Source organism: Panthera onca, chromosome E2 (genome assembly GCF_046562875.1).
Source record: "Panthera onca isolate mPanOnc1 chromosome E2, mPanOnc1 haplotype 2, whole genome shotgun sequence".
NCBI classification, from domain to species: Eukaryota; Metazoa; Chordata; class Mammalia; order Carnivora; family Felidae; genus Panthera; species Panthera onca.
The window spans coordinates 20109007-20130040 of NC_138353.1; the positions used below are offsets into that span (position 1 = coordinate 20109007).

The 21034-nt window shown below is 46.7% G+C and overlaps 2 protein-coding genes across 6 annotated transcripts in view; one reads left to right on the forward strand and one right to left on the reverse strand.

The window, feature by feature from the left end:
* Window positions 1–13951, forward strand: part of SLC7A9 (solute carrier family 7 member 9) — a 28122-nt gene extending 14171 nt beyond the window's left edge. For 3 of the 5 annotated variants that reach the window (XM_060650903.3, XM_060650902.3, XM_060650904.3), the window contains 3 exons: window positions 375–524; window positions 10270–10444; window positions 12210–12832. In XM_060650903.3, the coding sequence (XP_060506886.1) occupies window positions 375–524; window positions 10270–10444; window positions 12210–12274 (390 nt within the window). In that variant the 3' untranslated portion in view covers window positions 12275–12832. Of the gene's footprint in view, window positions 1–374; window positions 525–10269; window positions 10445–12209; window positions 12929–13782 lie in introns of those variants that run through there. The other 2 variants (XM_060650900.3, XM_060650901.3) reach the window with 2 other exon arrangements.
* The window catches only part of TDRD12 (tudor domain containing 12), a 71334-nt gene continuing 63246 nt past the window's right edge, over window positions 12947–21034 (reverse strand). Inside the window, exons 27-32 of the mRNA XM_060650897.3 lie at window positions 18340–18449; window positions 16809–16869; window positions 16607–16720; window positions 16370–16523; window positions 16216–16285; window positions 12947–14952 (exon numbers count right to left, since the gene is read on the reverse strand). Coding sequence (XP_060506880.3) covers window positions 14861–14952; window positions 16216–16285; window positions 16370–16523; window positions 16607–16720; window positions 16809–16869; window positions 18340–18449 — 601 coding nt within the window. The 3' untranslated portion in view covers window positions 12947–14860. The remainder of the gene's footprint in view (window positions 14953–16215; window positions 16286–16369; window positions 16524–16606; window positions 16721–16808; window positions 16870–18339; window positions 18450–21034) is intronic.

A 21034-nucleotide genomic window follows, 5' to 3' on the forward strand; every position in this document is an offset into this window, starting at 1 on the left:
CAGCTGGTACAGCCTGTGGCTCTTGATCTGGGAGTTGTGAGTTCAAGCTCCACAGTGGGAATAGAGATCACTCAGAAAAGTAAAATCTTATCACAAAAAAAAAATTTTTAAAGAAATCTGGTGTGATAAACATGTGTGTTTTGTTCTCCCCCTGCTTGAAACTGCAACTTCACCGAGTTCTTTCCATCAGGCCTCGGGGAGAACACCCATCACAGCCAAAGACTAGTTTAACCCCACCTATATGGGGTATGTAGGTTTCTGTCATGCAGACCTTTCCATCCACAGGAAGCACGGCTTCCTTAGCCTCCTGTGAAGTGACAGGGACCACGTTTTTATGTACAAGTGACCGAAGAATTCACTCTTTTTTCCACTAGGGCATCATAGCAACTATTTATATCATCCCTGGTGACATAAACTCATTGGTCAATTACTTCAGTTTTGCTGCATGGCTGTTTTATGGCCTGACGATTCTGGGATTGGTTGTCATGAGGTTTACAAAGAAAGACCTGGAAAGGCCTATCAAGGTAAGTTTTGTTGCCTCAAATGTCACAAGTGGCTTTGGTTTCTTGAAACGGATTAGAGGTAACTACACTTTAAAATCTAGGGGCATGCTTTCTATTTCCAACCGGAGTGGAGTTTGCTCCTGATTTCTGGTCCCAGACCCGTTCCTGTGCAGGCAGCCTCTAATAGTCCACATCTGCGAACTGTCTGGGGCTCCCTCCCTGCACAGCTCCCCGAGGTGGGTCTAAGAAGAATTTATTTTGTTTTGCTTATGTTAGGGGCTTTTTGTTTTGCTTTGGAAACAACAATACGATTGAATTCTTATAAGAGCAAATGCAGATATAAGAAAAAGGTGGGGGGGGGGGGCGCGGCGCCTGGGTGGCTCGGTCGGTGAAGTGTCCAACTTCGGCTCAGGTCACGATCTCACAGTTCGTGGGTTCGAGCCCCACATCGGGCCCTGTGCTGACAGCTCAGAGCCTGGAGCCTGCTTCAGATTCTCTGTCTGCCCCCCCCCCCCCCACTTGTGCTCTCTTTCAAAAAAAAAAAGTTAAAAAAAAAAAAAAAACAAGGTAGGAAAGCTGAGGACTTAAGTAACTAGGATAAGAACAGGATCCTGTCTTTAGCTTTAGGATGTTGTTTCAGAAGTGTGCCTGGTGGTCTTTCTGGCACTGCAGCTTGCCTGTGGCCAAGTCTCTGAAGTCAGCAGAGACATGGAATTTGACATTTCCACTTCTGTCAGGTCATCTGGCAAGCAAAATCATGATGGTAGAACAGATTTTTTTTTTTTTGTTTTTAAAGGAGATTGAAGTTTATTGACTATAGCACAAGAGAGCAACGGGCAGGTCAGCAAAGCAGAGGCTGTCTGCTGGTGGAACAGATTTTTCATCTGTACAAAATCCCTCAAACAAAAGGTATTTGACAGAAAATAACAAAGGAGGTAGGGGAAAAAGGATCTAACACACGTACAGTTGGAGTCCCTGATGAATGAAATAAAAGCAACAGAATTCTTTTTTAAAATTTGTTTTAGATTTATTTTTGAGAGAGGGCACACAATAGAGTGGGGGAGGGGCAGAGAGAGGGGGAGACAGAGAATCTGAAGCGGACTCTGTGCTGACAGCAGGGAGCCTGATGGGGGCTCAGACTCACAAACTGTGGGATCACGACCTGAGCCAAAGGCGGATGCTTAACCGACTGAGCCACCCAGGTGCCCCAAACAACAGGATTCTTAAGAACTGTAATTCCAGGAACGTGTATTAGGGTCGGAAAAATAGAAGGGGGACCGAGAGAGGAAGGGATTGGAATCAGCATACCAGAAGTCGTAGGACATCACTTACCGACTCAGAACTAGAAGGGGCAACCGGGAAATGTATTCTGATTGAACTCTGCAGCTTTAGAAGATCATGCTGTGGGTGTCCACTCCCCCTCCTCTTTCCTCCCCCCACCCCAGTCCACTTACAAAGGAAAGAAATTAATACGGGCACCAAAATTCTCATCAGCCACACTTCATATCCCGAGATAGTGGAGCAACCAATTTATGGCATTCAAAGAGAGAAAATATTAGCCAAAGATTTTATACCCAAACTGACCTCGAAGAATAAGGTTACCAATATGAAACACCTCAAGGCATGGACCGTTGCATGAGACCTTTGGGAGGAACCACCTAGAGAACGAGCTTCAGAGACCAAAAAGTTTGTGGCCCAGAACTGGACTCAGTGATGGCAGACAGGGAGACAAAAGAGGGATGCTAATATCAAGCCCTGACAATTTGATGCAAGATGGAAGAGAAAGCCTATGAAAGTGTGCCGGGTAAGGAAATCACGCCATCAAGACTGCCCCGGGGTGCCATATGGAATTAGACGCGGGGAGGAAAGAGAGGAATCTCTAGCTAATTCCATTACTGCTTATTATAGACAATATGGAACAAAGAGATTGTAAGGAGGGTACGGTGTGATATCTTCTATTTATAATGGTAACTCTCGGAACAAAAACAGCATTTATAGATCCCAAAAGTTACATCCAAAATAAACACACACACACACACACACAGACCATATTGTAAAAGACCCTCTCTAGAAAGACTTGAAACAAATCAGAATATCTTCCTGGTTAACATTTTCTCGGTAGGAGGCATATTAGGGTTGTTTGCTGTTACTCTTGTTTTTTTGCTTATTACAAGTTTTTAACACCCCCAAACTTTCTAGAATCTATAAATCTCTTAATAGTCCCATTTCCAGCTGCTAGCTATGTGGGAAAATTAATATTTAAGTCCCAAAATGTAATACGATATTTTCAAGACGTGTGAGCAAAGTTTCAAATTGCGCTCCAAATCCAACACAAGTCAGAATCGTGTGTGCGCACAGTGAAAAGTGAGAGTCACGTGCCCTCAGGTGTTGGGAGACCGTGTTACTGTGTGAACGGTAACCACTTGTTAACAACCAGATTCACTGGTTGGTCACCAGGAAATCACTTTTAAAGCAGTTTACTTCCTGGTGTAATGCATGTGTTTATATGCATTTGCTGTGTTTTAGTTACATTTGAGGACACTGGTTGGGAATCTGGCATTTCCTGTGATACGTGGTATTTTTCCCCCATTTAAAATAAGAGAAACAGGCCTCAGGTGAGAGTTTTCCCACAGAATGTCACTCTTCAAGGGCGGAAAGCTGACAGTAAGTAGCAGTCTGCATAAAGGAATATAAAACAATGTGGAGCCCAAACCTGTCAGTTATATGAATAAGCTAATCTATTCAGTTTAAATGAGTTGAAATCAACCATTAAAAGAAAAAGACTTTTCAGAGAGCGCCTGTGTGGCTTAGGCAGGGGGGCCGGCTCTTGATTCTGGCTCAGGTCCTGATCTCACGGTTCCTGAGATCAAGATCCGAGTCGGGCTCTGTGCTGACAGTGCGGAGCCTGCTTGGGATGTTCTCTTCCCCTCTCTCTCTCTCTCTCTCTCTCTCTCTCCCCCTCCCCTGCTCACCTTTTCTCTCTAAAAATACATAAACATTGGGGCGCCTGGGTGGCTCAGTCGGTTAAGCGGCCGACTTCGGCTCAGGTCATGATCTCGCAGTCAGTGAGTTCAAGCCCCGCATCAGGCTCTGTGCTGACAGCTCAGAGCCTGGAGCCTGTTTCAGATTCTGTGTCTCCCTCTCTCTGACCCTCCCCTGTTCATGCTCTGTCTCTCTCTGTCTCAAAAATAAAAAAAAAATAAACGTTAAAAAAAAATTAAAAAATAAATAAATAAAAATACATAAACATTAAAAAAAAAGATTTCTCAGGCAGGTTTACAAAGCTGTGAAAAAATTAAAAGGATATCAGCAAAGGCATACCAAGCAAATGAAAACACACAGACAACAGGATTTGTGATCTCAGCAAACAGGCACCAAGGCCCAAAGCACACTTCAGTGTCCTCAGTAATGCTAAGTGCTTCAGTGATGCTGAAGGCTAAAATCCACAATAAAGAGATCACAGGTATGAAAACCTAGTCACCAGATCACACGGTAGTCATTTTCATGAAGCAGAAACCTCAGAAAGTACAGCTAGACACAGACACACACCCTAACAGGAGACTTTAAAGTGGCTCCCTTCAGGGACGCCTGGGTGGCTCAGTCAGTTAAGCGTCTGACTTCAGCCAAGTATGATCTCACAGCTTGGGGGTTTGAGCTCTGGGCTGACAGCTCGGAGCCTGGAGCCTGCTTCAGAGTCTCTGTCTCCCTCTCTCTCCGCCCCTCCCCTGCTCATGCTCTCTCCTAAAAATAAACATTAAAACACATTTTTCACGTGTCTCCCTTAAGTCCCGGACAGACCCAGACATCGCACTGGTACAAGTGACAAGCCCTAAACAGCAGAACAAGGCAGATGTCAGAGACCATATCAGACTGTGAGGCCCCAAAATAGCAAACACACCTTTTCAAGTGCATATGGGACAGGGCTGAAAACTGACAGTCTTTGATGCCACAAAGAAAACCTTGAAAAAATTAGAAGTAAGGGCAAACCACATTCTCTACCTATAATGCAATGACTCAGGAAAGTAATCTTTAAAAATTAAACTTTTCAACCCAACAGGAAATAGGAAATGAAAGTACACAATTTCCTAAAAATGACAATAAAAATAAGACCTAATCTTAGGATCAGTGCTCTGAGAAAGTTTCGTTGCATTAAATACAACAATAAACATGAAAACAGGCAACTCAAAAAGCAAGAGAAGGAACAACAAAGAAAACCGAGAATGTAGAAGGAATGAATAAACATGAAAGACTTTAAGATTTTTAACTGGATTATCTGGTTTTTGGAATTTCCCCGAGAATTCTGATTCTGATGGGGGTAGTTTTAGTAACTTTACATTTTCCTAGAAAATTGTCCATTTCGTTGAATTTATTTACACTGAGTTGTACAAATTAGTTTCATGATTAAAAAAAATTCCCATGTTCTGGAGATTATTTCCATTTTTGTTTCTTATTTGTGTGTTTGTGCCCTCATTTTTTAAAAGGTTACCCACAGGGGCACCTGGCTGGCTCTGTCAGTACAGCCTGCACTCTTGATCTTGGGATTGTAAGTTCAAGCCCCATGTTGGGTATAGAGATTACTTAAAATCTTAAAAAAAATTTTTTTTAACATCAGTTCATTTTTGAGAGACAGAGACAGAGTGTGAGCGGGGGAAGGGCAGAGAGAGAGGGAAACACAGAATCCGAAGCAGGCTCCGGGCTCTGAGCTGTCAGCACAGAGCCCGATGCGGGGCTCGAACCCACGAACCACGAGGGTCAGATCGTGACCTGAGCTGAAGGCGGGCCCTTAACCAACTGAGCCACCCGGGTGCCCTGAGATTACTTAAAATCTTTAAAAATAAAAATAAAAGGTTAGCTACAGATTGTTTTATTGATTTTTCAAATTATTTCTATCAACTATAATACTCATACCAAAGCTAGCACAAAAAAAGGGAAAAAGAAAATCATAGACTAACCTCACTTTTCAATAACTGCTATAACATTTTTTTTAAATTTTTTTTAACGTTTATTTATTATTGAGAGACAGAGAGAGACAGAGTGTGAGCAGGGGAGGGGCAGAGAGAGAGGGAGACACAGAATCTGAAGCAGGTTCCAGGCTCCGAGCCGGCAGCACAGAGCCAATGCAGGGCTCGAACTTACAAACTGCCAGATCATGACCTGAGCCGAAGTCAGACACTTAACTGACTGAGCCACACAGGTGTCCCTAAAATTCTTAAATAAAACTGTTTAACAAATAGAACATAATTACATTAAAAAGATAATATATCATGAGGCGCCTGGGTGGCTTAGTCGGTTAAGCATCTGACTTCGGCTCAGGTCATCTCACGGTTTGTGAGTTCGAGCCCCGCGTCGGGCACTGTGCTGACAGCTCAGAACCTGGAGCCCACTTCAGATTCTGTGTCTCCTCCTCTCTGCCCCTCCCCTGCTCATGCTCTGTCTCTCAATAATAAACGTTAAAAAAAAAAATTTTTTTTTAAAGATAGCATGTCATGACTAAGTCATGTCTGTGCAAGAACAGCTAAAGATCAGAAAATCTACTCTCTCCCAAAATACATAAACATTAAAAGGGGGGAGGGTGGCTCAGTCGGTTGAGTGTCCAACTCTTGATTTCATCTCAGGTCATGGTCTCACGGCCCATGAGACTGAGCCCCGTGTCTGGCTTTGCACTGGCAGCACAGAGCCTGCTTGGGAGTCTCTCTCTCTCTTCCTCTGCCCCTACACTGCTGGTGCTCATGCTCTCTCGCTCTCTCTCTCTCAAAATAAACAAATCTTAGATTTAAAAAAAATCAAATATGGATCTAGTTCATGGGTAGATAGAATTCATCATATTAATATACCTATGGAGGAAAACCCTACAATCACCTCTCACAGATTTCACCAGATATGATTCAATATGCATTACTGATAAAAAAACAGGAATTTATTACTATTTCCTTAGCATGAACACACACACACACACACACACACACACACACACACACACACCCCCCTTCGCCAAAATGCTAACAGCTGTTTTAATTGAGAAGGTGACAGACACTACAGAGGTCCCGCTGAAGTGAGGCACAGGCGCCTTCCATGTCTGCTGTCACTTAGCTCGGTTTGAAGACAGTAACAAGGCAATGAGACGAGAAGGCAACTTGGAGTGGCAGAGCTAGGAAAGCCTTTCTGAAGTCTCGGACTTCCTCCTTCCCAAGACACCACATCGTGCCTCTGGAAAATCCAAAAGGATTAAAGAAAAAACTACACGGAAATATGGTCAAGTAATGAGACATAAAATAAACACACTGAAATCAATAGCCTTTTTATAAAAATGGCATCCACTTAAAAGATCATGAGTGCACTTCATTCCCCCAAACACATTAATTCGCGAGTGCCTAGTCATAACCTCAGAGGGGAGGCCTCTTCTGAAAGACGGAAAAGGTCACTTCAACAAAGGAAGATTCACACGTGTCCTGAGTTAGGAAAAATCAGTATCCTAAAGATGTCACTGTTTTTTAATGTAGACATTAAAAAAAAATTTTTTTTTTTTAACATTTTGAGAGACAGAGAGACAGAGTGCTAGCAGGGGAGGGGCAGAGAGAGAGGGAGACACAGAATCTGAAGCAGGCTCCAGGCTCCGAGCTGTCAGCACAAGAGCCCCATGTGGGGCTCGAGCCCGTGGACGCAAGCAAGATCATGACCTGAGCCAAAGTCAGACACTCAACTGAATGAGCCATCCAGGCACCCCTTAGACATTTAATGAGGCCATGATATATCAGATCTTTTTTCTAGAGTTAGAGGAGTTGATTACAAAGGTCACACTGAAGAAGATGAACAGCCAGCAAAACAGAGAAGAGGATATTGAAATATAAAGGTTCTAAATTTTAAACATGATGGTGCCTATGCATGAAGAAAATCTAAATTATGTAAATTGCTTTGTCATCCAAGAATGGGCAAAAACTTTCCCAGGACTCAAAATCCAGAAATGAAAAGGGAAAAATGGACAAACAAAACCCGAACAAAATAAAAATGTATGCATTGAAAAAAAGAGAGGGAATTTTAAAACACGTATACGTAGCAGATGGGGAAAATACCTGCACTGATATCACAAAAAGAAAGGGGGCTAATACCCTTAATTTAAAGAGTTCCTACGATTGGGACAGGAATCACCCATATTTGAAATGGACAAAACTTATCAACAAACAACAGATACGAAAAGACAGTTCAGAGAGCACCTACAATGATACTTAAAGATGAAGCAAACGAACCCCAACCAGCTCCACCTCCCGCCAGTAAGAGAACGCAGACCACAGCTCTGGTTGCCCATCAGTCGGGCAGACACCCCACACTCTGGCCACACTCCTCGGGGAGCAGCCCGCTTGTACACGGCTGCCGGCATACAAGTGGTATAGCACATTTGCACTTACCTTTTCACCCGGACACCGCATTTTGAAGTAATCTACCCCAAGGTGAAATGGGCAAAAATATGAAATATACACAAGATTACTTACTGTGGCAAAAGGTTCAGCACAACCCAGGAGTCAATCAATGGGAGACCGGTTGAATAGATTTTGACACCTCCACGAAGCAGAGTGGTATGCAGCAGTAAAAAATGGATATTTTTTACTAGGTATTACTATGGTATTACTATGGCCCTATCTCTGCAACATATTAATAGAAAAAAAGCCAAGTGCTGGGGCGCCTGGGTGGCTCAGTTGTTTATTTTTATTTATTTTTGAGAGAGGGAGAGACACACACCGAGCACAAGCAGGGGAGGGGCAGAGAGAAAGGGAGATACACAACCTGAAGCAGGCTCCAGGCTCTGAGCTGTCAGTGCAGGGCCCCACGCGGGGCTCGTACTCAACGAACCTCGAGATCGCGACTTGAGCTGAAGTTGGATGCTCAACCGACTGAGCCACCCAGGCGCCCCCTGGGTGAGTCTCAGGTCACGATCTCACAGTTCGTGATCTCGAGCTACGTGTCGGGCTCTGTGTTGGCATCGCGGAGACTGCTTGGGATTCTCGCTCTCCCCCTCTTTGCCCCTCCTCCACTCACACTCTCTCTCTCAAAATAAATAAACTTCAAAAAAAAGAAAAAAGCAAAGGGCAAAACTATCGTTTATATGTTTGGTATCTTTTATCTGGGGGCAGTGGAAGATGAACATGTGCCTGTATGGTTGAACTTCTGTGTGTGTGTATTTATTTTCAAAAAGAAATAGGTCAGGGGCACCCGGCTGACTCAGTCAGTGGAGCACGCGACTCCCGATCTTGGGGTCATGAGTTCAAGCCTCACATTGGGCGTAGAGCTTACTTAAAATCTTAAAAAAAAAAAAAAAAAAAGAAAGAAAGAAAGAATAAAGCAAAACCGATAAGAAATTTTAAGTTATAATATTTTTTAATGAAATTTATTGTCAAATTGGTTTCCATACAACACCCAGTGCTCATCCCAAAAAATGCCCTCTTTAATACCCATCACCCACCCTCCCCTCCCTCCCACCCCCCATCAACCCTCAGTTTGTTCTGTTTTTTTTTTAATTTTTCAACGTTTATTTATTTCCGAGACAGAGAGAGACAGAGCATGAACAGGGGAGGGGCAGAGAGAGAGGGAGACACAGAATCTGAAACAGGCTCCAGGCTCTGAGCTGTCAGCACAGAGCCTGATGCGGGGCTCGAACTCACAGACTGAGATCATGACCTGAGCCGAAGTCAGATGCTTAACCGACTGAGCCACCCAGGCGCCCCTGTTCTCAGTTTTTAAGAGTCTCTTACGCTTTGGCTCTCTCCCACTCTAACCTCTTTTTTTTTTTTTTCCTTCCCCTGCCCCATGGGTTTCTGTTAAGTTTCTCAGGATCCCCATAAAAGTGAAAACATATGGTGTCTGTCTTTCTCTGTATGGCTTATTTCATTAAGTTATAATATTTTAAAATTTAGAAGGGAAAAAAAAATCCCTCAAAACTGAAAACAAATAAAGAAACCTTACTCTGTGACAAGTAAATGACAAAAGCACCCGGAGGAAAACTAAGTGCGGTATTTTGAGTGAATCTCCCTGTGGGTTATACTCTGAGGTTAAAAAGAACTACAGGACATCTTACACTTCATAGCACTACTTACAGTAGTGGTCTGAATATAGGACTGGTACAGTTACTTTGCGTATTTATTACAGGCACGTCGTAGGACAAAGCAAGTAACTATGCTAAAGCCATTTAAGAAACAAGATTTTCAGAAGCGTTAAGAAAAGAAAGTCTAAAGTAAGGAAAAAATGAAATCTTACCTTTGAATTGGAAATAGCAGTGTGAACTTGTGAATTTTTCCCTTTCTTGAAAAAAGAAGTATGTTCTGTCTCTGTAAAAGATCAAGGAGTACTCCAGCCCCCCAGATTATGGTTTCTAAACACCATTTCCTACTAAAAGAAAACCGTTCCCTGGAGAAATGGAGGAATCCAGACCCAGTGGCACTGGCTTCCTCTCCTGCCCCTGAAGCCACTGACTGACCCTGGCGATTCAGAAGTGGGACAATGAGACATCAAGGGCCTCATGATGTGTTAGGAAAGGAAGCGCTACCGTTCCAACGACCAAGTATTCTTGCCTCCAGACCCAACTACCAGAGTGCAGAGAACTTTCAGGGAGAGCCGGGGGTGGGGGGAGGGAGAATTAAAATTACTGAAATTGGAGGAGGGGCACACAGAGTTCATTACATTCTTTCCCACTCAGTGTTTTGTTTTGAATGAAAACTTTCGGGAAGGACAGGAGTGCACGTGGTCAAATCATGACTCCATGTTGTCTCGCCTGCAGGTGCCCATTTTCATCCCCATCTTGGTGACTCTCGTCTCCGTGTTTTTGGTTTTGGCCCCAATCATCAGCGAACCCGCGTGGGAATATCTCTACTGTGTGTTATTTATACTGAGCGGCCTTATATTTTACTTCCTTTTTGTCCACTATAAGTTTGGATGGGCTCAGAAAATCTTAAGTAAGTACCAACACGGGGACTGTCGTGCTGTTGGCGAGGCGCAGACAGGCACAGCGTCCCGCACCTCACCTGTCCTGGTCCTACCGACTTTCTTATCGCAGGATCTCAGGCAGCTAGCAAATTTCACCCTCTCAGTGTGACACCTCTGGGGTCCACCCGTGGCCTCGTCCCTTGTCCCCATCAATTACTGTAACAAGCAGGAAGGGACATCACCATCTGCTTTTATTTTCCACCGTAAAGTACACACAACACTGACCATCCTAACGGTTTTTAAGTGTAGGCTTCAGTACGGATAAGTGTATTCACATCATTGTGCATCCAACCTCCAGAGCCCCACTTTCTTTCTCCTGAAACACAGACACCATCTGAGGCTCAGCAGCACCCCCCGAGACACCCAGAACGTGACAGAGTCGGGACGAGGGCCTGAGCCTTCCAATGCCGGAGCCACAGCTCTCACTCACCACTCAGCCATCCTGGCCCCTCAGCTGCTTTAGGGCAATTGTTAGGAAGCGTAGCTACGTTAACCACTTTCACTTTGGAAAAACAAAGTCGTGGTACCAAGTACATCAAGGGGCCTCTGCATACAGCGCACCTGGGGGGGGGGGGGGGGGACACTCACAGCGTCACATCCTGTGCTGCAGACTCAACCACAGGGAGCCAGCCCCCAGCACCCTCGCCCGTCGAGGGTCCTCTACCTCTGACAGCCCTTTCTCGGTCCCCCACTCCCTGTACTGTTTCTAGAAGGTGGGAATTGGGCTGTGCAGTTTCACTCCGGGTCTATGCAACAGCCACCTAGTATCCATAGAGTAGATGTGACGAAAACAGGCCCCTTCTCCCTCAGCTTGTCCGAGCAGGAAAGCAGGGAAGCACAGCCGTCCCTGCAGGCACTCCTATCTGGTTTTACTTCCGTACTTGCGACTCGGGGAGACGTACGAGGTACGAAAGCAAAACCCAACTGTGAGGCGGTGAGGTTGACCCTGGACTTTCCAGGGGCCGCTCCCCAGCCCGGGCACTGCCTCACCTGGGAAACCTGACATAGGTGTTACAGCAAGAGCGAATCTGTTTCATGTTGATTAACACAGTGAAACCAAACCCAAAATTCGGCTTTATTGTTTCTACCGGGGACAATTTCCTTTCCGGAAGCAGCTCTCCCCACTGCACAACCTCTTTCCTCTGATCGAAGCCCGAAGCTGAGAGAGGGCTGCAGGCACACGACTAGAGACAGGCAAGTCCGGTGGTTACTGTGAGGACAGCCGTTTTCCCCAGGCCTCGGAGCATGAATTCAGATCTGATCGTCCCGACAGAGAATCTAGCCAGGACGACTTACAACCTACAGGGACAAAGCAGGGCTTCCCTCTCAGCTTTAGAAAACTTACTCCACCCGCTCCCTGCAAAAACTGGTAGGAAGCTGGGCTTGAGGAGGTGGAAAGAAGAAACTATCTGGATTTTAGGCAAGATGCAGGCCCGGTGCCTTCCAGCCACATATTCAACTCTTGGTCAGTGGTAGTTAAATGTGTACACACAAGTGAGTCCTGCACATCTTCCCTGTAGAGGACGGTGTTTGGTGGCAATAAGATAGCAGGTTCCCAATGCTTTTCCGGGAAGTAACTTACCTCCAAAGAGCCACTGTGGCTCCCAGGATGGTTCTGACCCCCTCGGGCCCCTGACCCCTGAGCGCGGCTAGAACAGAGGACACGGCCCCAGGGGGCGGGAGCCAGATTTCTGCGCCCCTCTGACCGCACTTGTTGACTGGCTTTTGCTCCAGAGCCCGTCACCATGCACCTTCAGATGCTGATGGAGGTCGTGCCGCCAGAGGAAGCTCCAGAGTAGCAAGCCCGGCCTCCCGGAGCCAAGTCCGAGCTGCGATGGATTTATTTGTGTAAGCGGTATTTGTGGTTATTTCTACCTGGTGTCTTCCTCAAGGAAAAAAAAAAAAAAAAAAACACGTATTCAGGTGTTCATAACGCTGTTATGTTTCCATAGCCTCAGTTCTCTGGGTGGGGGTTCTAGAGAAAACGGACAGGCGTTTGCCGAAGTTAGCAGTGAAGATGCGACCTAACTGAAGGCTGGCGGCCAGCCAAGGGCTCAGTGAAAACTACCACCTTACGACTGTGATGCTTCAGCGGGGGGAGGCACGTCACATCTACTTAAATAAAGGGCACTCTTTAAACCAGGGACCACTAAGGTGTGTAAAAATACACACACGTTTTGCTCTGATCGAAACAGGTTTTTAACACACTGAAGTACAGATGTTTTACTGCCCACCCTCGCCGCTCCCAGAAGTCCTGCACCCCCGTGTCCGAGGCAGGTCTATCCCAGGCTGAATGTCGAGGCCCCCACTGCAAGACGGACCATCCAGAACCATCCGCAGCCTGGTGCCCAGGACAGGCCCCACCTCAGCCCTCACAGACACTCTGGTCAAACCAGACAGGGTGATGAGTAAAATTCTAGTTTGCATTCGGCACTCAGGGAAAACACTGTCTAAAAAAACGTAAAATGGCATTTCTGTGAAAACGCTGACAGTTTATTGATATACTACAAAAAATATTCACTCCACGACTAAGTATGAGAGCAATTTTAGAAGCGTAGAGACAAGAGCACTTTCACTTTGCATTTCGGAAATCTTCCCCAAACGTGAAATCGATATGTATTAATAGAACAAAAACAACTGGTCATTGTTTACATTTCACAAGTCGGTGCCTACATCCTACAAAATGTTATCCAGGACTCCAGGTAGTACATTTCAATGTCCGAAAAAAGAAGGCAAGATTGAAACCTACAGCCCTGCTCCCCCACCATTTCCCTTTGGCTGTTTGTGAACGACACGCAAGAACCAGAACCCAAACCCTCCATTTATGCAGCTCTATTACTTGCTCTTATTATGGGCTACGTTTTACAAAAGAGAGTGATTATAAGCGAGCATCAACGGCGGGTGGCCAACAATCACAAGAAAAGCCAGTGCAGCTCAGGAGGCCCGGCCACCAGTCCAAAGGCTCCCCCAGTGGGAGCAAAAGTTCTATTTACAGAAACCGACACCTGCTGAGGACATTACAAAACCTTTGCCAGCAAAGACCAGGACTTCCTACTTCCTGAAGAGCCTGCACAATTTAGTGAAGAAAAAGGACAATCACCACTGTACCCCACGTGTCCACATGACACCTGCCGGTCAACCCACGGGAGTCACGGCAGCAGCAAGGGTGCGCTCCCCGCAGTGGGCAGGGGTCTGACCTCCATCACCGAGGCGCTGCGCGGAACAGAGGCCCCTGCCCGGCAGCGTGCTGGGGCAATGCCCGAAGCAAGGGCAGGCCACACCATGAGCAGAATGTCTTATTTTACAGATGAGGAAACGGAGAGCCAGAGCGTGATCCAAACCTACTCACGGGACAGCCTGATGACAGAGTTTACCTATCGTTCCAGAGGTGGCTTATGTACCTGGGACAAACACAAACGCGGACACCTGTGCTTTCTGACGTACACGAAGAATAAAAATCTTGGGGACAATCACGAGTCATGTTCTGTCCCTTTTCTTTCCTGCTTCGAGGCACAGCAAAGCCGTGCGTGGGGCTCACATTCTGTTCCTTTCTAACTCTCCCAGTTGGCGCGGGCATCAGGCTCGGGGCGCCCCCACAGTCAGGTGGTGACAGGACACCTTTCTCCGGGAACCTCGCGACCCTGCAGGCCGCAGCCCCACCCCAGGATGGCATCGTGAATGTCCTGGCTCCTCACACCCAGCTGTCCTGAGGGTCACCTCCAAGACCCCACAGGTCCTTTCCAGATTCCACTAAAGACAAACCTCTGTCCCATTCGCCCAGGATTCTGCAGCCCAGGTGGTTCTTCAGAAGCAGTAGCTTTTCCTCTAGAAAGCCCTAGGTCCGGCTGGGAGTTGCCGAGGCCACCCCGCTTTTACCCTTGGTCTATCCTAGAGCTTCACTCCGAGTTTTGCTGAATCCCAACTAGCTCATGGCTGAAAGAGCTGTTAGGCAGTGCTGAGCATGACTTTGTAAGCTGGAAACCTCAATTTCTATGCAGCACACCAGGTTTTTAAGCAATGTACCAAACAGGTCTACACAAAAAAGCAAACAGACTAGCTCCAGAACGTACAATTCATCCCCCAAATGCACACCGTGCTCCCCGTCATTCAAGGCGAGTGTTAGGACGGGCTGCGTGTGACCAGTGTGGGATGGATGGCTCAGGAGGAGGCTGGGCCCGAGTGACAGCAGTGCCCGCCCCCCTCCCCCAGAGCCCCTGCAGCCCATCTCTCGCCAATACCAATCCCAGTGCACAGGATGACACTAGGTCCTAATTTATCCTTGAGTCAAGGACAGGTTGGCCGTGACGGCTTGTTTCCTGAAATCCCAGCCACACGGTGTGTCCATCTCTGTGTGGTTCCGGCCACCCTTCTGGGTCTGACTCTGCTCATTCACTCTCGCTTCTGTCATCCTCCGATGTCCCGTCACTGCTCTCAGCCACCTCTGCCACCTTCAAGGGCAGGTTTTTACAATTCACAACTATAAGAGATATTATTGAAAACCTTTTAACTACAGGCTGATGAGCAAATCTCCCTTCCCCAGCCCCACCATTATTTTGGCCAATGTAGAAAAAAAAAAAAGTCCCTTAGGTTCTAGAGCACTGTTTTGCAACTTATTTTAATTTTTAAATTTTATTGAAATCCAAGCGTAATAATGGTTTAGAAGTAGAATCTAGTGGGGCTCCTGGGTGGCTCAGTGGGTTCAGAGTCCGACTGTGGCTCAGGTCATGATCTCGCAGCTTGTGAGTTCAAGCCCCGCACTGGGCTCTGTGCTGACAGCTCAGAGCATGGAGCCTGTTTCAGATTCTGTGTCTCCCTCTCTCTCTGCCCCTCCCCTGCTCACACTCCCTCTCTCCCCCTCTCAAAAATAAACATAAAAAAAAAATAGAATCTAGTGATTCATCACATACATATAACACCCAGTGCTCATCCCAACAAGTGCCCTCCTTAATACCCATCACCCATTTAACCCATCCCCCCGCCTACCCCCTTCCATCAACCCTGTTTGTTCTCTGTATTTAAGAGTTTTATGGTTTGCCTCCCTCTTTTTATCTTATTTTCCCTTCCCTTCCCCTATGTTCATCTGTTTTGTTTCTTAAATTCCACAAGTGAAATCATGTATTTGTCTTTCTCTATTTTGCTTAGCATAATACACTCTAGTTCCATCTATGTTATTGCAAATGGCAACGTTTCATTCTTCTTGATTGCCAAGTAATACTCCACTGTATATATATACCACGTCTTTTTACCCATTCATCAGTCAGTGGGCATTTGGGCTCTTTCCATAATTTGGCTGTTGTTAATAATGCAGCCATAAATGCTGGGGTGCCTGTGAGCCTTTGAATCGGTATTTTTGTATCCTTTGGGTAAATACCTAGTAGTGCAATTGCTGGGTTGTAGGGTAGTTCTATTTTTAATAACTTATTTCAGATTTTCACTAAACAGTGAAGAAATAGGCAAGAAATGAACAGGTAAAACTGGCCTGCTTATAAATAAATTACTCTCCTGGGAAGATGTGCACAAGTGTTATAAGAAGGTATCCTTATAATTAAGAGCTGATGCTTCCTCAAACCAGAACATTTAGCACCAAGATCAACCACAAGGAGAAAATGAATTCCTAAGGGCTTCCTGTTAACGACCGATTCCCACCAAGGCCTCAGTCGTCAAGCCAGCGGCATGATCAGGTGCGCCCTGTGGGGTTCAGCACCTGCCCCTCCCCAGGAAGGGGTGCGCCCCATCTTACCCTTGGGGAAGGGGCTCTCCTCTTCTTCACGTTCTTCCCAGTGATCGAAATCGAAAGCCACATTAGGATTCTGTTCAACAGAAGAGGTGACGTTAAGTGAGAGAACAGGTGACGCTCGGGGTGCTGAGAGCAGCCGGGGCCAATGTGCACTCACCCTCTGTTTGAGTAAGCTGCACCAAGGCTCCTTTCTCTCCTTCGTGAGAGTGATGACAGGTTCCTCGTCTGTAATCGTGCATTTGCAGCCATCTCTTACTATGTTGGCCTGCAGCTCCATATCGGCCACGTAAAATTTCTCTCCCGCCCAGGCACTAGGTTTGCAGAAGGAGAGGTCGGTCTTCTCACGTGTTAGAAGTGATTTCTATTGTCCTTTATAAGACACACACGAACGTACCTGAAGACGACTCTATCTCTGAAATATTTACAGTTGTAATCCTTTACGTTCCTTATTCTTATCTTCAGTATGACCACGTCGTCTTTTTGGAACCATCTGATTTGTGGGTGGAAGCTAAGAGAGAAGAAGAAGACTTACACAAGCATCACTATTTACTCACAAGGCAGGAAGGGAAGACAACTCCAACGGTGGATGGACATACCTTTGCAGAGGTTCTGTGGTTTTGTTAAAGGAAGAGTCTCTCGTGTTTTCAGGTAGAGTTTCTGGGCAGAAGGTCAAATGTTCCAATAAGTTATTTATACGCAACTGTATAATCTACGTACCCATATGTACTTTTCCCACTTCCTGCAACTTTTAGCTGAGAACTGAAGAGCACAAATTCCACAGTAACTCAAGTATCCGCTTGCAAAGAACAATTAGAAAAAATTAAAACGCACAACACTTAGTAGAACTAATAAAAATGGGCTCTGACAAATACTATAAAAAAAACAATCAGGGGGCGCCTGGATGGCTCAGTCGGTTAAGGGTCCGACTTCAGCTCAGATCATGATCTCACAGTTTGTGGGTTCGAGCCCCACGTTGGGCTCTGCGGTGACAGAGCTCCAGAGCCTGCAGCCTGCTTCAGATTCTGTGTCACCCTATCTCTCTGCCCCTCCCCACTTGTGCTGTCTCTCAAAAATAAGTAAATGTTAAAAAAAAAAAAATTAAAAAAAAAACAATCAGGAAAGGAAAGTTAGTCTGAAAAGGAATGGCATTATTGCAGCCACAGGATTCTCTGGGGCTACCGTGCCCTGCTGGGACCAAAGATGCCTGCCACATGGGAAGTCCTCTGTAGCCAGTATACACGAGGAACCAGTGCTAAACACAACACTTTCTGAAACAATGCCATTTGAACTTCTAAGTCTAAAACACTTGAATCTTCCATCCGAAGACTTGAGCGAGAATGTTCACAGCAGCTTTAATAACAGCCTCAGTGTCTATCAATAGGTAAACAGACAAATAAGTTGTGGTATATTCGTATCATAGAATACAACTCAGCAGCAAGAAAGTATCACCACTCCTCGTGATAATCTAGATGAATCCCACAGATAGGATGCTGAGTGAGAAAGCCACAGGAGTATACACTCTGTGCTTCTAACTCAGCAAAACTGGTGGTGACAGAAGTCAGGACAATGGTTCCTGGGAAGGGTTTCAGGTGGGAAAGAGGCATGAGGGAGATTCCTGGGCTTCTGGAAATGTTCGATAGCTTCATCTGGGTGCGGTCAATGGACGTATACACACGTTAAGTAATTCTGATGAGCTGTGTACTTTATTGGATGAACGTTATTATACCTCAATTAACAAAAAGGAAAAAGTTATTTAAAAAACGTTGGGGGGGCTCCTGGGTGGCTCTTTTGGTTGCGTGTCAGACTGTTGGTTTCAGCTCAGGTCATGACGCCAGGCTCATGGGATGGAGCCCGGCACTGGGCTCTGCGCTGAGCGTGAAGCCTGCTTAAGATTCCCTCTCTCCCCCTGCCCCTGTCCCCAGCTCACACTCTCTCTTAAAAAAAAAAAAAAAAAAGTCTCCCTTTTAAAAAATAAAACCATTGGAGGTTGAACTGTCAAAAATAGGAACTTAGATAACAGCAGTTTATGTCACCTTCTATATAATTCATCTAAAAGTGGATAGCCTCAACGTTGTGAAATTTCCAAGCTTTCATGATTTTAAGTCAGCCATGTTTTAAATCACCAACCATGCTTTTGGCTTTCTGGCTTTGTCTCGGAGTCAGCACCTCCTCCCGAGCCCCTGTCCTCTTGCCGCGCGCTCTGCAGACAAGCAGCATCTTCTGCTGAAGAAGGCGCCCTGGACGGAGGAGGTGAAGGTCAGCTCCGGGATGGAAAGAGAGCAGACTCTAGCCCTCTCCAGGATCCCCCCAGCAAGAGGAGGAAGGCAGGCGGCAAAGGACTGTGAGGTGCCTACTGCCACAAGTCAGACCTGCACACAGCTTAGGGCCCCTTTCTGGATGGAGGGCAGGGCCGCCAGGTCTGCTCCCTGCCGCCCACCTTGCAGCGAGCACAGAGCAGGCGATCCACAGAGACTGTTAGATAAATGCAGTAACTCATTCACCAGAGGAGTTAAAAGGGCAGGAAGTAAAAGCCATCTCTGCTCCCTGCCCTAGTCCCTCAGCCCCTTCTCCTCCCTGAGACATCCCCTTACCAGCGTGGGTCTCTGTCTAGAAACATTCTTTGGATAAATAAGCAAATATTGCCATCTGTATCTAAAACACACACACACACCATTTAATGATATGGGATCCTATTAAATTCACTCTGCTGCCCATTATCCAATTAACTAGAGACAGATTACTCCATATCGGTACAATTTAAAATTAAAACATTTTTAAGTTGTTTACATTTTTTGAGCAGGTAACCACATCCATGCAGTTCAATACTTTGAAATAAATAAAAAGGTCTACAGTGAAAAATCTCTTTCATCCCTGTTCCCCAGCCATCCCGCTGCCTTCCTCATGGGTGACAACGTAATTCATTTTTTATGCATTGTTTTAGAGAGAATCCAAGCCTAAAGGAGCAAACCCATACTAAACTATACAAACACGTGTGCACACACACACATCCATGGTGTGGGGAGTGTGTATGTGTCTCTCCAAGGGGACTTCTGGTTGACGCACATGAAGCCTGTGAACGGCACCCCCCAAATGGTGAAGGCACATCCGTGTTCCAACCAGCCAGGCAGGGACCCCCTCCTCGGGCCTCGTCCCCCACACCATGCAGCACCAGGCCTTCCATCACCCACCCTAATGCCACCGGGGCTCTCCTCTCCCTCACCAGACCCTCACCTGCTGGGGCTCCATCCCTCCTCATCACACACTTTCCCAGTTGTGACTCTCCTTTAAGACCAGCAGACTAGTCTTCCCAGCTGCTTTCCTGAGCTCTAGGCTTCTGCTTTTGATAACCCTAAACTTAACATGTCCCAAACCAACTCAGTATCTCCCCCTCCAGAGCTAGATGCTCTCTGGGAAGCACCCTGGAACTGTCCGCCATGCCAATACCCTCCCACCCCCAGGGCTCAGAACTACAGAACCACACTCCCTATGTCTGTCAAGCCCTATGGCTTCCAGATCTTTTACGTCCCCAAGATCTGTCCTCTTTCCCAACCTGCTGTAAGAATGGCGCCATTCGGCTCCTGAAATGGAGTCTCTCCTGGGCAGGTCCATCTGTAGAACCTAGTTCACGGTCCTCTGCACTTCTGCCTTACGTGTGTGGTCACAGGTGGGCAAGACTCCTGCACAACCACACAATCAGAGTACAGAGGGCCAAGCGGAGAACAGAGCTGGGGCTCAGGAGTTGCTGTGTTTCACAGAAGTGATCAAGCCTCGTTTTCATCAAATCTGCTAAACTCTAATGCGGTGTCTGTTTTTAGAAGAATATCTTATAAGCAAGCATGGGGCATTTTTTGCTTCCTGAAAGTGTATAGAAACTGACATGTATCCTGATCTCAGGGCACCCAATTCGTTAAGATAAAAACTACCAACCTCAGACGGTGAAGTATTTCAACCTTTGCCATGTTCTTTCAAATTCTCCTGCATTCATCAGTCAGCAGGAGTCCTCCCAGGTCACCGGCAGCCCCATGGCCGCCCCCATGGCCAGCCTCCTGTGCTCACTCCTCGGGCCTCCTGGCAGCATCTGGCAGGCTCACGGCTCCTGCTCTGAGACACCTCCTCACCTGCCGTCTGGGTGTTCGCCCTCTCAGGCCTCCTCCTACCCTGCTGCTGCTCCTTCTCAGGCTCCATTCCGGTGTCCCCATAGGCCCCTGCCTCTCAACACTGGGCCCCAGGGCTCAGCGCTCGCTCCTTCGGGCTCTCAGTACCCAGGACCTGTCAACAAGGCTCCGTGAGGCCACACACTCACTACAAATATATCCAGAAAGCAGCCACTTCTCACCACCTCCACACAGCCACCCTCGCCCAAGCCAGTGTCACCCTGTCCTGAACTCCCAGCACAGCCTTCGTCCCTCACCCCAGCCTATCCTCAACACCGGTGCCAAGGATCTTTTGATTAAATCATCCCTCTGCTCAAAACCTTCTCATGGCTCTGCCTCCTTAGAGCAGGAGCCCAGTCCTTGAAACTGGCCACAAGATCATGTCCCAGGACTGCTCAGCACCTACGGTCCCCCACCCTGCCGCATTTCTGCTCTAGTCGCTGCACCTTCCTCCCCGTTCCCAGAATCACGGGATGATGGAGCCCTCTGTATGCCCTCAGGAGGACTGTCCTGGCCAGTGCCTGGGCCACTGCTCACCCTCCTCAGCCACAGCCACCCTAACTTCCTTTCAGTGCTCATTTGCTGCCTCTCACCTGTCACCATCGATGTATCTCTGGAATCTGCTTATGGTCTATCTTGCTCTATTAAAACACAAGACGGCCCTTCAT